The 16,736-nt window shown below is 33.1% G+C and overlaps 1 protein-coding gene across 2 annotated transcripts; it reads left to right on the top strand.

Annotated features, from left to right (window-relative positions):
- The first annotated feature begins 2,071 nt into the window (after positions 1 to 2,071).
- On the top strand, positions 2,072 to 13,067 carry LOC106663266 (mpv17-like protein). Of its 2 annotated transcripts, none has more exons than XM_014387970.2 (5): positions 2,072 to 2,230; positions 10,337 to 10,467; positions 10,930 to 11,024; positions 11,252 to 11,364; positions 12,733 to 13,067. In XM_014387970.2, the coding sequence occupies exons 2-5, from the start codon at positions 10,345 to 10,347 to the stop codon at positions 12,954 to 12,956; spliced, it is 555 nt and encodes a 184-aa protein (XP_014243456.1). In that variant the 5' UTR covers positions 2,072 to 2,230; positions 10,337 to 10,344; the 3' UTR covers positions 12,957 to 13,067. The 2 variants fall into 2 exon arrangements, with proteins under 2 accessions (XP_014243456.1, XP_014243455.1); XM_014387969.2 differs by lacking the exon at positions 11,252 to 11,364 and adding an exon at positions 11,100 to 11,212 and having other exon boundaries at positions 2,076 to 2,230.
- Positions 13,068 to 16,736: the final 3,669 nt, after the last annotated feature.

The raw sequence follows: 16,736 nt of genomic DNA on the forward strand, positions 1-16,736 counted from the left end.
CGATTGATGGTTAATAGTTATTTAAGCCATGTCCAATGGTTAAAATCTTTTAATGCTCAATTTATATTGAACATATTACGTTTTCTTTTCTTACCAGTTCCGTAATTATGGACATTTGATATCCCAATTATGTTCTTTTAATTGGCAATTTGTAAATAGTTTTATAATTACTGACTAGTTGCTTAATAGAGGTTGGTCCTTGGGCTAGATTGTAGAGATGAAACCATGAACTACTAGAAAATTAACAAAACTATCCGCTCTCACCTCGAACTTAGTTTTTTTAACTAGGATTTAAAAAATATATAAACGTTTATTTTTTTAATTTAAACACAGGATATCAAGCGAGAAATGGAAAAAAACCACTTCCGTCGAATTTAAGCATAATAATTACTATTTTTAATTGGGTAATTTGGACTTTCCCAAGGAATTTTTTGGTTGATGTGAGATGTGTTTATTTTATTTTATTTTAAAGAAATGTGGTATTAAAAATTTAAGTTTAAGCCAAGCAAATTGACATACTTAAGCTACAAAAAGTTTCAGGCTCTCCGATCAAAAAAATTGATAAAAATTTGAAGATTATTATTCTAAATCCTATTGTTAAAAACTAACTAAGGCTTTTTTAAAAATTTTAAACTATTCCAGTCGACAGTGAGTAAATAACGGATTCAACTTGGATAAAACATTCGGTACTGGGATATTTTCAAAAAGAACAAAACAATAACAAAGGCATGGGAAATAAAATAAAAAGGAAACAAGGGAACGAAAGGAAGTAATGTAAATTGAGATGACGCGAGGTGAATTTATTTTACGACCAATTATCCACTTTAAATACTGCTGATGTAAAAAAAAAGAATTCGACGGGAAGAAATGTATCACAATTAATCCCCTGGGTAAAAACAATAATCTGCATTTTTCAAACAACGTATTTGTTTTTAAAAAAATTTCAAATGTAATTTCAATATAAATTAATCGGGATGTTTTGTTCAAAATTTATTAATGCGAAGTGCATCCGGCTTGACGCATTCCGGTCCGCCTGTTCTCGCTGCAGTTCTGCGGTGGGAGGCGTCACGGTTTGCCGTCTCGGCGTTGTGACACCTGAGAGTCAGAATCTTCGATTAATTATCCGACTGTCTGAAGAAGCCGCAACGCTTAAGACTCCTGTCCTAGCCAGACCAGTGATCAGAATTGATAACGCTGATTTTTACCCTGCGACCGCACATTTCACGAAATTAAACCTTGCTTTACTTTTTTTTTCTGCAGATCCAACAATGTGTTATTACGGGTAGAAAGTAGGCTGAGCGTACAGATCGAAAGGCTCATATAGAGCAGTGGTCAAAATAATCTTAATGCTATATAAAATACAATTTGTACGTTAATATTATCTCAATCAATTCCGCCTGACTTTCACTCTAAAGCAAGATCTCGGCTGACAATAGACATACGATCGTCTGGCGTTATCGAAGTATGAAGCAGAACTCAATTTTTGAGTGGATTTTAGAAGCGCTTGTTCACTTATAACAACCGTTAATCTAGATGATGTCAATAAAGATCGAAACGTTGGCACGATAAAGAAAATGTTTTTCTGAAACATCACACCAGACCGCATCTCACGATTTCTGAATAATTATCGATTAACGGTCACTAATCACCACACGTCCAAAGTTTATGAGTAAAAAAAAGTTATAATTTTTAACCGGAAGACATACATTAAATTTGATTGTCTTTTCTGCCAAATTGTTGAGTCGGCGCACTGGTTGCCAGGACGGCGAACGTCAACCCTTCTACTTGACCTCAACCCCGATTTACAGGGCGTACAAACACCCCGTGGGCAGTTTTCTCGACTCAATGGACATCGGGACCTCGAGTCCTTTAACCCCGGAACCGGTAACGGCACCAGACCCAGCACTTATCGACTATAAAAAATAAAAAAAGAAGCACATAATCGAAGTTCGACTTTGCCTTGGGACCTTGAAATTAAAAGAACCGTTGAACTCAATATTTTTATTTTTTCTGTTCAAAACTGCACGAATAACGTTTTTAACCTTAGTTGATACTTTTTAACACTTTACTCGATCAATTGAGCCTAATACAGTACAGTCCGTGCTCGGCAAGCCTATCAGCCAGCGGTTGACTCCAGAAGACCTGTTTTGACGATATGCCGACTGTACGAGAGGGCCGATTCAGCTCATTGTCAGTCTACATGCGGAACGTACTGCAGGCCGTACCTCTCGTGAGTCCTTATCAGAATTATTTGTTTGCCTTCCCAGGCCTTTTTTTTAGTTTTAATCCTTATCAGCAAAAACGCCCCTTGAATGTATAAATCATGGTCAGAACTTTGATATTACACCGGTTTCACCTGGTCGCATAATCCATATTCGAGACTTCATAAGTAAATTCTTACAAAACAAAACAAAAAATATTCCAAGCTTTACAAAACAACAAGATAACACAATAATCATCGTGCCAATACTATTTTTTAACCACTCATAATTCACCTACGTGGCCCAGTAGTAAATCGGCAGTCGAACACAATTTAAAACTATAAAAACGGAAAATTCAACACGCCAGGGAAGAATAAAATTAGACGGTTCAGCGCAACGCCAGGATTTAAAAGATTATGCATTACATAACTGGTTATGTAACTTGGTTCGTAAGACCCTGTACATACAGACATACAAACCAAGGAGAGTCTACCTAAACTAGAACGTTGATATTCTTAACGTAAAACTTGCGTATAAAAATATATATTTAGTTTTATTTGTTTAATTGTCTAATAAGATTTCAACAAGTGCCTGTGTGTTTTTCAACAAATATCTTGGTCCGCCTTTTCTCGCTATTTACCATTTAAAAAATACCGAAGGTCAACAGGACAAACTGACCCCCCCTAACACATATACTTTTTTTTATTGTTTATTTATTACTATTTAATTACCAAGACTACACAACAATCCATCCTGTCATGCTGGCATTAATTTAAATTATCATTTTTCTGATTTATGGGACATTTTAAAGCATTTACTTGTCGAATAACGACACAGAAAGTGACCTGCAAAGTTACTAAATTTATAATGAAATTCACTAATTTCGTGGTCCGCTTGACCAATTAAATCATTACAATTAATTGAGGTTTTTAGTTGAGATGAAAAAAAGTTAATGGCACGAGCGGGATTCGAACCCACGATCTTCGGCTAGATACGCCGCTGCTCTACCACTTGAGCTATCGTGACCTCGATCCATTCGGACATCAACTTCCTATCTCAACCCACGATAGCTCAAGTGGTGGAGCAGCGGCGTATCTAGCCGAAGATCGTGGGTTCGAATCCCGCTCATGCCATTAACTTTTTTTCATCTCAACTAAAAACCTTAATTAATTGTTTATAATGAAACTAAATTCAAAATAATTTTCATGTTGTTTTAAATTATTAAATCACATGATTCTACATTTATAAATTATGTTTAAACCTTGAAACACGATGCAACTTCATAATTTAATAGGATACTCGTCTGCATTTTAGGTTTTTTAAAATCATAGATCAATCTAGTAAATTGAATAAAACATCATGACATTTCAACCCATGACCTTTATGTCATATTGTACAGAAATCATATAGTTAAGGTATATGGTCACACTTTCGCGCTAATAAATACATTCAGTCACACAATTGGCGAAAAACGTTGAGCCACGGTAGCCGTGTAGTAGTTTAATATCGAATTTTTTCCACTGCACATTTCAAATTTATGTTACAAATACATTCAATTTCAGAAGTGTTTATGTCAAAACATTGTGAAATAGAAAAATGTATTCTATGTGGAAACCGTTTCTTCCGAAAAGGAACAATTGGGTCAAGGAAATTTTATTGTGTTCCTACACGCTCCCTATTCGGAGCCAAGGTTAGCTATTTAAATCAAAACGTAAGGAATAAGCAAATTGGTGCAATTTAGGGACGATTTTCTCTTAAATAAACGGACAAAAGGTCGATAAACGTGTTCAAAACAAACGTCATACTGGGTGGAATTCCTACCCGCTCCCTATATGGAACCAACTCAATTTCAGAACCTTTTAAGTCAAAACAGTGAGACAGAATTGCCAGCAATTTGAAAGCCCTTTCCCACAAAACAAAAGGAACGGGATGTTCAACAATTTTCATGTTGAGTTGAATTCCTTCTTGCTCCCTATATGGAGCCAATGCATGACACATAATTGTTTTCAAGGCATTCACACAATTGGCGAAAAACGTTGAGCCACGGTAGCCGTGTAGTAGTTAATTTCAAATTTATTTTACAAATACATTCAATTTCAGAAGTGTTTATGTCAAAACATTGTGAAATAGAAAAATGTATTCTATGTGGAAACGGTTTCTTCCGAAATAAAAGGAACAATGGGGTCAAGGAAATTTTTATTGTGTTCCTACACGCTCCCTATTCGGAGCCAAGATTAGCTATTTAAATCAAAACTTAAGGAATAAGCAAATTGATGATTGGGACGATTTTCTCTTAAATAAACGGGCAAAAGGTCGATAAACGTGTTCAAAACAAACGTCGTACTGGGTGGAATTCCTAACCGCTCCCTATATGGAACCAACGCGATCTCAGAACTTTTTAAGGCAAAACAGTGAGACAGAATTGCCAGAAATTTGAAAACCCTTTCTTACAAAACAAAATGAACGGGTTGTTCAACAATTTTCATGTTGGGTTGAATTCCTTCTTGCTCCCTATATGGAGCCAAGGAATGACACATAATTGTTTTCTAGATGCATTGTACATAATGTCAAAATATTCCTTCTGAAATACCAATTGTACCAACCAATTGTCCTTGATCCACAACACTATCACGCTAATAGATACTTTCACTCTATGAAAAAATTTCAAACCTTAAGAATCGATTATTTCTTCTAAACGGAAACTGGCTCATGTGTTAAAAATCTATGCTTATATTTATCATATTTGTAAGAGCCAAGGATTGTCGAGATTACATGCAATATAACAACAATGGATCTAATATGTGCATTTTTAAAGAATAAAATTATCATTTTACTTTTTTTTAAAGTAAACACACATATACTTGATTGTACGGTCTTTCTAAGGAAAAATCAGGACTTTAAATTAGTTTTAAGCATCAAGCCAATTTTTCTGGTGACTCGTTTGCAGTACACTGATGGCACAAAGAACAATGATGGCAAATAATGCGCGGATATTTTCCGTATTTTTTTCTTTCTGGTTTCCTTTTTTTATTAAGCAACAAAGATGATGATGTGAAGGAAAATCTTATATTCTTATATTTTATTTTGCCTTAGGATTCTCAGGTTTGTTCAATGAAGTAATCTTCATATTTAAGTAAGATTTTCAGTTTTAATAATAAACATATTATGTATGGTCGATCTAGTCTGTTATCTCTTGAAAACATTATTCATCGTTTAAACAAGGTTCTTGTTGACTAGGAAACAAAAGCTGACATGTTATAAACAAGTGTAAATATACATTTTTCTTCGTTTGCACACAAAAATGTTTCTTTTATTACCAACGGTAGAACAATACTGTTGTTGAATAATTCTGTAAAATCATTAGCCTTGTGCAACGAAGAGATATCATTGTGGGATATCGAGTTTGGCATTGAACCGTCGGCATCATAACTGGTTGCAATTTGAACAAGAACAACACTCCATCGCACGTGTCATACATTCACGTCATTATTGATGACATCTGACTAGATCACAGTATCGTCGGATTATAGTCCAACTATAAAAAAAAAAATTCTGTATGAATACTTATTGTCATGAAATTAAGTATCTTATCTTGTTTTTGTACTTGTGTTATACAAAAGTCATACCTAAAAAATCTAAAATGTCTTCATTTAAACTTTCCTATTCTAAGGAGTTTCATAATAAAACAAATCTTTACCATGTTGATTACTTATTCACAGCTGGTTATCACTAAACTTCACCTGAGTTTACAACGTAGCTAAGAACATAATTACAAAGAAAAACGATACAGCAGGGTCCGTCCATACTCGCTGATTTTTTCTCGTTTCAGCTCCATTCACTGCGCATTGTCGAAATTCTAAAAGCAGTCATATCATAGATAAAAATGCGCACAGTTAGATTGTGTTGCATCGCTTGTAAATTGTGAAAATCATTAGTTTCAAGATTTGACCGTAGGCAGAGCTAGGGAAATATGCCCTGGGAGGATTTTATGCCTTGGATCCGTATAGGGAGCGAGTAGGCGTGTTACCCAATATGACATATTGTTCTTGAACATAGTAGCAAATTTCTTGAGCCCTTTTCCTTCAATTCGGAGGGTTTCCACCTTGTAGCATTTTGTTATCCCATATTTTTACTTAAATGGTTCTGATATAGCCTCAGCTCCATATATGGAGCGTGTAGGATTTTCACCCAAGGTTACAGTTGTTTTTTTAACACAGTAACACGTTTCTTGATCTTTTATTTTATTTTGGAGGAAATGTTCTCCATATTGCATTAATTGCTGATTTCTCACGTTTTGGCTTAAATGTTTTGTCAGATTGACTTTGCTCCATGTAGAGGGTGAGTAGGAATTGATAATTGTTGTTGAACTGTAGAAAGTTGACTTCCCTCAGTTCATTTTAAATTTGAAGAAAAGCTTTCTACATTGATCATTTCATTCATTTGCTTATTTCTCAATGGTTTGGCGGGTTTTGTGAGTGGTTCTGAGATATCCTTGGATCCATATAGGGAGCGAGTGGGAATTCCACCCAATATGAAATTTATTGAACACAGTAAAAACTTTCTTGATACTCCTTCCTTATTTACATTTGAGCTGTTATATTTGAAAGTATAAATCTATTTTTTCATGTAACGAGATATTTAAGGGTTTGCTTTTGTATTAATTTAAAAATATTAGCAAACATAATCAATTCGAGTGATATTTTTAGCACTATACACATTTTAAAGTTTATAATAACTATTAAAATTATTTTAAAAAATAATTTTTTTTACTCCAAATGGAGTTTTCACATTTTCAAAAATAACACACTATAAGAAATAAAAACAAGATGAAATTTAGGCCATATTTGAATGGACATTGGCTTCACTGATTGTAATGGATTTTTTAATTAATTTCAGTTATTTAAATTTAATAATAATAGTAATATATTAATTAATATTTTAAAAATTAGTTAGTTATGATTAAACAAGCGTAAAATATAAATTACTTCTTTAAGATAACTAAACATGAAAAAAATGTATATTTTAATATTATTTCTTATTTACAGTTAGCATAATAAATTATTCATGGTAAATAGGTGGGTGGTACATAAGGCAGTAAATTCATCATATCAAATTTCTTTGCAGGAATAATACTTCCAATTTTTGTATAGCACTTTTTCACCTTTATTTCTTTTGATTTTCCTACTTTTCTGATCATTATTTTCATAATGTGACCGAAAATTAGTAACGCCGTCTTCGTCAGTCGTTGAATAGTTAATTCAAAATTCTAATGATCTTAATTATTATGAATTAATATTGCTTAAACTGCTTTCCTCATCTGATTCATAAATTTGTCTGTTTTTTTCTAATATTCGTGGGTTTTATAACCGAGTGGCAAAATTATAGACACATTAAAAAATCACGATTTCAACAGTCAAAAATGTTTTCTTTTGCCATTAGAATATTGTTCATGATATTAAAAGAAAATTAACTCTGGAAATGGCTTGATCTGATAATCTTATACAAATGTACATCTCAATAAACAGTATTGTTTAGATTTAGCTTAAAGATTTAGATTTAAATTAATTATAGACACACATTTTGTTTACGTTTATTTTATAACTCCTAAGGTTTATTCAGTATTCACTGTAGTAGCCGTAGTAAAGTGATTATTGTGAGTTCATTTGGAGCAATTCAAAGTTATTTTAAAATACCCAAAGGAAGAAGATTTTCTGATGAGGAGCGCCGGTTGATTCACTTGATGAATGAAGATGGAATGAGCTGTCGATATATTGCCCGACGCATAAAATGAAGAAGGCATAGCTCTGGAAGACCTCCTTCCTTGACCAGAAGAGACAAATCGCACATCCTGCGCGTTGCTTCAAACAGCTTTTCAACTGCAAAAGCCATCGCAGAGAAGGCAGGTGTTGATGTTTCTGTTCGAACTGTTCAGAGATTCCTTAAAAAACGGGAAACATTATCCGAAGAAAACTGAAACGCAAACCAGCTCTGAAACCCCACCACAAACTAGCCCGTGTCAAATTTGTTGAAAACCACATTTTGAAAAATGAAGATTATTGGAGAAAAGTTATTTTTTCTGACGAAAAAAAATTCAATTTGGACGGCCCAGACGTTTAGCATACTACTTTCATGATCTAACTAAAGAAGAAAAAATTTTGTCACGGCGCCAAATGGGTGGTGGATCTTTGATGATTTGTGGGTGTATTGGGTGTAATAAAAAAGGGAATCTTTGTTTTCTTCAAAAAAAGTATATTCGGAATATTACAAGAAATTACTGGACAAGGAAAAAAACTAGTTTCAGTGATTTATGCGAAAGGAGTCAAATATTCCAGCAGGACAACGCACCCATACACAATGCAAAAATTTTTAAAGAATGGTTTTCGCAGAACAGCATTGAAAAACTTGAATGGCCTGTACTCTCACCAGACTTGAACATTATAGAAAATGTATGGGGAAAATTATCGAGGATGGTATATCAAGACTGTAAGCAGTACAAATCTGTCGATGAACTTAAAACAGCTGTCACCACTGCCTGGAATAATTTGCCTCAAGATTTTATTCAAAATTTGTACAAAACCATTCCAGAAAGATTACTGGAAATAATAAAACTGAGTAGTAATGCCACAAAATATTATAACCTTGTTTTAAATTGATTTTATCCCGTGTGTCTATAATTTTGTCGCAGAATTCGTTTAATTTTAACGTTCGAGAAAATCGTTTAATTTTAGTATTTTAATCATTTTTTCTCTTATTTACTGAAAAATTAAAGTTTAATGAAGAAAAATATTTATTTCATGTGTTTTGAATAAATATTTGTAGTACAAACCCATTACATTAAAAAAATCATAACAATTAGGGGTGTGTCTATAATTTTGTCACTCGGTTGTATTTCTAAAATAAAAAAAGTCAATAGTTCTGCGAAAATTTTTATTGCACTTACCAACATCACTATCAGACGAAATAGACATATTATTGTCTTTTTTATAGGAATGCAAACTCATTGTAACAACTGTACGAAATATTATTTATCTTAAACTATGATTTTCTTGGTTAATAACAATTATATTTAAATAATAGTCATGCAGTAAGTTAGTATAAAAGATGCAAACCAAACAGTAGGACATGCGAAAGAAAACTGAACAAAATCAGTGAAATTACTTCTCATCACTTCATCACAATAATAATATCGTTATCTTGTTAACGATGTTGTTTTTAGGTAACTAGAACTAGCTAAGTAATATTTTCTAAAGTGCAATGCCCACTGAAGCTGTAATAATAATAATTGCAATAAGGAAGTTTTTTAAATTATAATTATTAGGAATTGACTTATTCCACTTTCAAAAAAGAAAAGATTTTTGCGATTACTTTATAGCCAAAGTTTTTTGTTTATTTTATATTAAAAAAATCGTACTCCAGTGAATGTATGATTATTAATATGGAGAGAAGGACATCAATGACAATCATCAATTGACAATTCGCTCCACATATTTTTTTTCCCCTAAAAGCGTATGCAGACACACTGAATATAAATTTCATTTTAGTTCACACTGATTTTCCACTGCCCACCTTCTTACCACTCACACAAATAAATACTTTCACTCCATTGACAAACTTAACACAGAATTGGGAATGTAACCTTCAAAAAAGAATTTATTTTATTACAGTATTTATTAGGATAATGTTTAGTTGTGTTTTTTAATGTTTTTCATCATTTATAGAAAATGAAGTACCTTCATGACTATACAATGAAGTGTAATATATGAAATGTTATAATTGAACAATTTTATTAGTCGTACAATATTATTACATTTGTAAGAACAATAAAGCAAAACATATATAATGCCCTAGCCTAATAATTTAATGGTTTTTAATTAGTTTAACTCATTTCTTGTGTTAATAATTAAATTGAAATTAAATATATTAACTTTCTCCTCTTAATTGCAATTACCCCTTTGGTAAATATTTATGATTGCAAACTGTGGCATAAATCTACATGCATTTTATATCTATTATAAAAACATGCCAATTAACTGATTATGAATATTAATTAAATGGTCTAACTTATTAATTTTTTGTCTTTTTGTAGTGATAGTTAATATTCAAATATTCAATTAATATTTTTTAATTTTTCTCAGGCTTAAACATGGCGATGTCGAGGGTCAAGTACATTTTCCAGAAATACCCGTTACTCGCCAATTCCGCTGTGTACGGAGGGATGTGCGTCACCGCCGAGTTTTCACAGCAGATGGTCAACAAGCGGTATTTTGTAAGCACAAACTTAATTAAAGTAGGCTTTCAATTTGAATTATGAAAAGCTTCTGCATCTTTTTTCAAAATCAACTCCTTGCCCATCGGAAAAGATATTTTTTTTCCAGACCAACTTGGGTAACTAATAGGGAATATTTCTATGATAGGAAAAGTTCAATAACTTTTACAATTATTTCTAAAACAAACATAAAAATACATTTTATTGTTAATGTAATAACTAATACTTAGTAATTGTATAAAGTGATTTTTTTTCATTTTGCCTTTCCCTACTTATATCCTTCTTACAACTAAAATATCTAGAATCATGTCTTTAACTTAAAAATAATGGCTTTTTACTACTAAATAATATTTTGCCATAAATCTATCATGCATTTTACAAAAATCACTTGAAAAATAATCTTCGGTGGTAGTTTTTAATTTTAAACAAATTTATTCAAATTATTACTTTTTTATATTTTAGGACAGAAAAGAACCCCCTGAGCCTATTGACAAAGCGATGCTTGTGAGGTACGCCGTAGTCGGATCCTGCATCAATTCCAATATCTTATATTTCTGGTAAGTATTAATAAAAGGCATCAATTTTTATTTTATTTTTTACAAGGCCCAATTTACATTATCTGGCCGATGAAGGTATAGATGGTTGGACAGGAATTTTGTCGGTGCGTCGATGAAAATCGTTACGAAAAAGCTGCTCCTCGACCAATTCGTCCTCACGCCCCAGCTACTCACCATCTTCTATGTGAGTAAGTACAGAACAGTACTAACGGTCAGGACCTGCTTAGGTTCATATGGCTGGAAAGAAAAGTGCCTGGGAAAAGCCTGAAAAGCATTGCGGTCAAACTCCTTTTGCACCAGTTCCTAATGACACCACCTTTCCTTGCTGCATTTTACTTGAGTAAGTAACGCATCGCTTTCACTTGAGCAAGTTCTTTATTAATAACTTAGATTCAGCATGAAACATTTTACTATTTTTAAACATTGTTTTTGTTGTTTGTAGCTGTTTTAATGTATGTTTAACATTTTTCTCATATTTTTTTACTAACTTTACCTATTTTTTCTTTGTGCTTAATTTATTCCAACTGTACTTGTGATATTAAGTAGTAGACAACTAACTCTCTTCGATTACATATAAATAAATCATCTGATTGAAATTTGTCTGTTTCAGTGATCATCAATCATCAGACTATTCTTTCTATCTTATCATAATTATCATTGATCCCACAGTTCTTTTATTTTTCCTTTACATAGTTTATGTTAAAAGGTATAACAGTTAAAACAAAGAACAGCAAGAATATGAATGTTAGGGGGCGTCGGTGGCCGCAAGTTTTATTCTTTGACATGGCGCTCATCACTGTAAGAAAAAGGTCCCGGGTTCGAATCCAGCGGCCCTGCATTCGAACCCGACATACTTACAAATGGGCTTTTTTTCAAAAACACCGGCACCCGGAGGGTTGATATGACCTCTGCTGTTGCGAACCCTCGTAAAAAAATAAAAAAAAATATGGATGTTTCCCAACATTAACAGTTAAATTTGTTTTCCTATTTTGGAAAATGTTTTTACTTAATAATTTCTTGTTATTTCTAGTAAGAAACAATTGTAGATTTTGATTTTGATATTGAAAAAGAGTTAAACATGTTTTTTTTGCAAGGTAATTAATTATTATTGATAATTTTTCAAGTGCTGTTCACATTACACAAGAATTGATATGAAATGGTGATTGAACTCGACTTGAGAGATTTGTCCAAGAATAAAATTACTTGGCCCAACATGATCGTTCAACTTGCTTTCAAATCATTAATTTTTTTAAGTACAATTTATTTCAATTTATCAATAAATTTATTTATTAGAACTAAATGCACCGACTTGTAGATACTTGCCGATTATTCATGTCATATGTAACATTAATAAAGACATTTTGTTTTTTCAATATTTTACTTCAAAAGGCATTCAGTTTAAATATTCATTTTAATCAGGCTTCTACGCTAAAAATTTAAGTACTAATTTAACTTAATATTTTCTGCGTATCATTTTAAGCATGATTTTTTTTTAGCAACACTTGAAAAGCCATTGTAAAAGAAAGATTGCTGCCGATATTTATAAGATTTAATTAAATAACTCTTTACCCGTGAATATCTTAATTGGATCTGATGTTCTTTTTTTTTTTTTTTTTTTTTGTTAAACCATCGCTTTTTTTAAATTTGTCTGATAGATTAAAAAGTGGAGCAAATAGAATCAATTCAATTATATTAATTTTTTTCCAAGGTATGAGCATTATGGAAGGCAAAGACGACCTATTGGCTGAGCTGAGGGAAAAATTCGTACCGACATTCCAGACGAGCTGTGGTTTCTGGCTGCCTGCCCAGGCCATCAATTTCCTCGTTGTTCCTCCCATGGCGCGTGTTGTTTACGTAGCGACGTGCTCGTTCATATGGGTAAATATACTCTGCTGGATCAAGAGGACCGAGCTCAAAAGCAACCCCAGCTGATGACACAGGGCAACAATTCTGCATTTATAAAATAAAACTTGATAAAGTTCTACAACCAATGCAATAATGCTGCTTTTGCATTTAAATAAAATTTATTATTATACATATAAATTATTTATGCAATCAAAACAACTCTAGCAAATTTCCCTACCCAATCATTATTTTCAAAGTTACACTGTGCCAAAACAAGTAAGCTATAATAAATTAGCAAAAACCTTACATAATTAAACAGTGTGAAATAGCAACTAATTGTTAATATTATTTACAAATTAAGAAGATAAATTGACCAAAGCAAATGTCTGATTGACTTTCTCTTTTTAAGTGAAACCATTTTGAAATGGTAGACGAGTCATTAAGCTGAAATTATGCCGAAACAAAATATTTGGATTGTTGTCCTCAAATCGAATCCTTTGAAGTCCACTGGAGAAGCCAGATTCGTGAACAAAATCGACATTAAAAATTATTCGCAAATTGGTACACATTTACTGCCATTATCTACGTTGTATTTAAAAAAATCAATCAGCGCATATTTGTGAATGGTTCTCAATACGTTCATGAAACTCTGTTCTACACAAATAGCGTATATTATGCAAATATACATAATTTGCATGTGAAAGCTGTCGTTTTCTCCATTAGTTAAAATTTAATTAATATTGTGTGTTTTTTATAGTGACGGGTTGTTTAATAATTTGTGGGAGTGGCGAAGAGCGGTTAAGAATGAGATATAGTAGAAAAACATCTTTTTCATTTTTTTATCGACGTTTTGACCTTTATTCAGGGCATCTTCAGGATATTAAGTGTGGTGATATTCTTGTGGTGTCGTATTGGTTTTGAAATTGTTACAACACAGTTAAAATTGTGCACGACAATTTCACACAAAACCAATATGGCGCTATAAAAAATATGGCACCTTTATACTCTGAAGATGACCTGAATAAAGGTCAAAACGTCAGGAAAAAAATGAAAAAGGTGTTTTTATAAACTACCTCATTCTCGACCGCTCTTCACACTCCAACAAATTATTTATTAATATTGTTCTACAAATATGCAGATGGGCTTTTTTCAACAACAAAAAAAACCAGCACCATGAGGGTTCATATAACCTCGTAGTTGAAATACACTCTTAAAAAATTTATATTATGTAAATGTTAAATTCAATATACATGTATTCACTTATATACAGTATATATAAAGTATGTATGACCATGGTATCCCCCATCAAATGCATTACAAAAATGAAACTTATGAAGATGGATTTTCAATACGTGATGCATTCGCTGATCGTTTCTCATCTGTATATATGGAGGGTGAATGCTCGCTAACGAAAACTTGACTATTAGTAAGAAGAAAAAAACAATCCATCTATGATAATAAACTGTGATAAAGTAGTTGATAAATTAGAAAAATTAATGTCAAATTGTCTGCTGGTCCGGATATGATCGCACCCATATTTTTAAAAAAGTGTGCCACTGAGATAGGGAGACCATTAACACTACTGTTTAATAAGTCAATCCGCGATATGAAGGTTCCTGATCTATGTAAAAAAGTTGTTATCCCATTTCTAAAATCGGGAGATTGTAAATTAATTATAAATTATAGGCCTATTTCTAAACTCTGTGATATTGTTAAAGTATTTGAAAGTATAATCTGTGATATGTTAACACCTAAATTAAATTCAGTTGTAGTCAATGATCAACATGGTTTTATAGCAGGGCGTTCTACCACTACGAATCTCCTTTGCTTTCAACAAGACGTTTTGTCAGCTTTTGATAAAAATGAACACGTGGATCTACACTGATTTTTGAAATTTGATAAGGTGGAACACTCAATTTTACTGAATAAACTATGCGACTTGGACTTAGACATTGGCATTGTTCAGTGGATTGAATCATACCTAAAGGGCCACATGCAAATTGTAAAATGTGTTAATTTTAAGTCAAAGAAGATAAATAGAACTTCAGGGGTACCACAAGGTGGACATCTGGCCCCTTTACCGTTCAAAATATTTATTAACAATCTGCATACATGTAACTTAAAAATGTTTGCAAACGATGTCAAAATTCAAACTAATGGTAAAAAAAGTTGGGATTTGTTGCAAGTCATTAGACAGTCTTGAAAGTGTTATATTATTCATATGTGAGACCAATCCTTGAATAAGGTAGTTTGGGCCCCTATGTACAATAAGACTACTTTGTTTCTTGAAAGAGTACAAAAAAAGTTCTTAAGAATTGCAGCATTTAAATTAAAAATTAAAAGAGAACCTCATAAGTATGGTCCACTTTTGAATGAAATTTGTATCCTCTCATTGGAAGATAGAAGATTTCTCATTGACTTGCTGTTCCTCCAAAACTTGTTACTTTCTAAAGTGGATAGTCCCAAGGTGCTTGAATGTGTAAGACTTCATGTACCGCAATTTAATTTGAGGATAGTTAAGACTTTTTGTCCTACTCCTAGTCAAACCAACTATACGAAATACATGGCAATAAACAGACTAATGCTGGAAGGGAATGAACTTAATATTGATTGGTTTTTCTCTAGCTTACATCAAATTAAAAACACCATAATAAGTGAGAAAATAAAGCTTTATGCTAGTGACGAATGTTATTCACAAAAATGTATTGCTCTATGGGACTCTCCTGTAAATTAAATAAAATTAAAATAAAATGGGTGAGAAAGAGAATGAATGAATATCATTTTATTTATTAAAAAAATCTTGCATATTTAGGTCTCAAACAACCTCCTTTACAATCAACGAGAAAAAAAAGTGAGTGAAAGAGAACAGGTACAAAAGAAATAAAAGAAGATTACTAACTAGCTAGATAGATAGATAGATAGAGAGGGGGAGAGAGAGGGGGGGAGAAAGAGAGAGAGGGGGGAGAAAGAGAGAGAGACAGAGAGAGAGAGAGAGGGGGGGGAAGAGAGAGAGGGAGAGAAAGAGAGAGAGAGAGAGGGAGAGAAAGAGAGAGGGAGAGGGAGAGGGAGAGAAAGAGAGAGAGAGGGAGAGAGGGAGAGAAAGAGGGAGAGAAAGAGAGAGAGAGGGAGGGAGTGAGAGAGGGAGGGAGAGAGAGAAAAGAGTGAGAGAGAGAAGAGAAGAGAGGGAGAGAGAGAGGGAGAGGGAGAGAAAGAGAGAGAGAGAGAGTGAGAGAGGGAGAAAGAGAGATGGAGAGAGAGAGAGTGAGAGGGAAAGAATGAGAGAGAGAGGGAGAGAATGAGAAAGAGAGAGAGGGAGGGAGTGAGTGAGAGAGGGAGGGAGGGAGAGAATGAGAGTGAGAGAGAGAGAAGAGAAGAGAGGGAGAGAGAGAGGGGGGAGACAGAGAGATATATGGAGAGAGAGAGTGAGAGGGAGAGAAAGAGAGAGGGAGAGAAAGAGAGAGAGAGAGAGTGAGAGAGAGAGAAGAGATTTAGAGAGAGAATGAGAGTGAGAGAGAGAGAAGCGAAGAGAAGAGAGGGCGAGAAAAAGAGAGAGAGGGTGAGAGAGAGTGAGAGGGAGAGAAAGAGAGAGAGAGAGAGTGAGAGTGAGGGAGGGATAGAAAGAGAGAGAGAGAGAGAGAGAGACATACAGAGACAGAGCATGACTGCCATGAGAATATTCATGGTATAAGTTTGTTTTGTTCGTTAAAAGTTACTAATGAGTACAACATGTACAGAATATAAAATTAAGGATAAATTGTACAACTTGTGATGATTTTTGAAAAGAACTCTTCCTAAACCACAAAGAACGTGATATTTAATGTAAACTGTAAATAATTTCCGTAAAAATTTATCAGCTTTCTAAATAAA

The sequence above is a fragment of the Cimex lectularius genome, unplaced genomic scaffold (assembly GCF_000648675.2).
Source record: "Cimex lectularius strain Harlan isolate CLEC.00 unplaced genomic scaffold, Clec_2.1 scaffold131, whole genome shotgun sequence".
Taxonomy (NCBI): Eukaryota; Metazoa; Arthropoda; class Insecta; order Hemiptera; family Cimicidae; genus Cimex; species Cimex lectularius.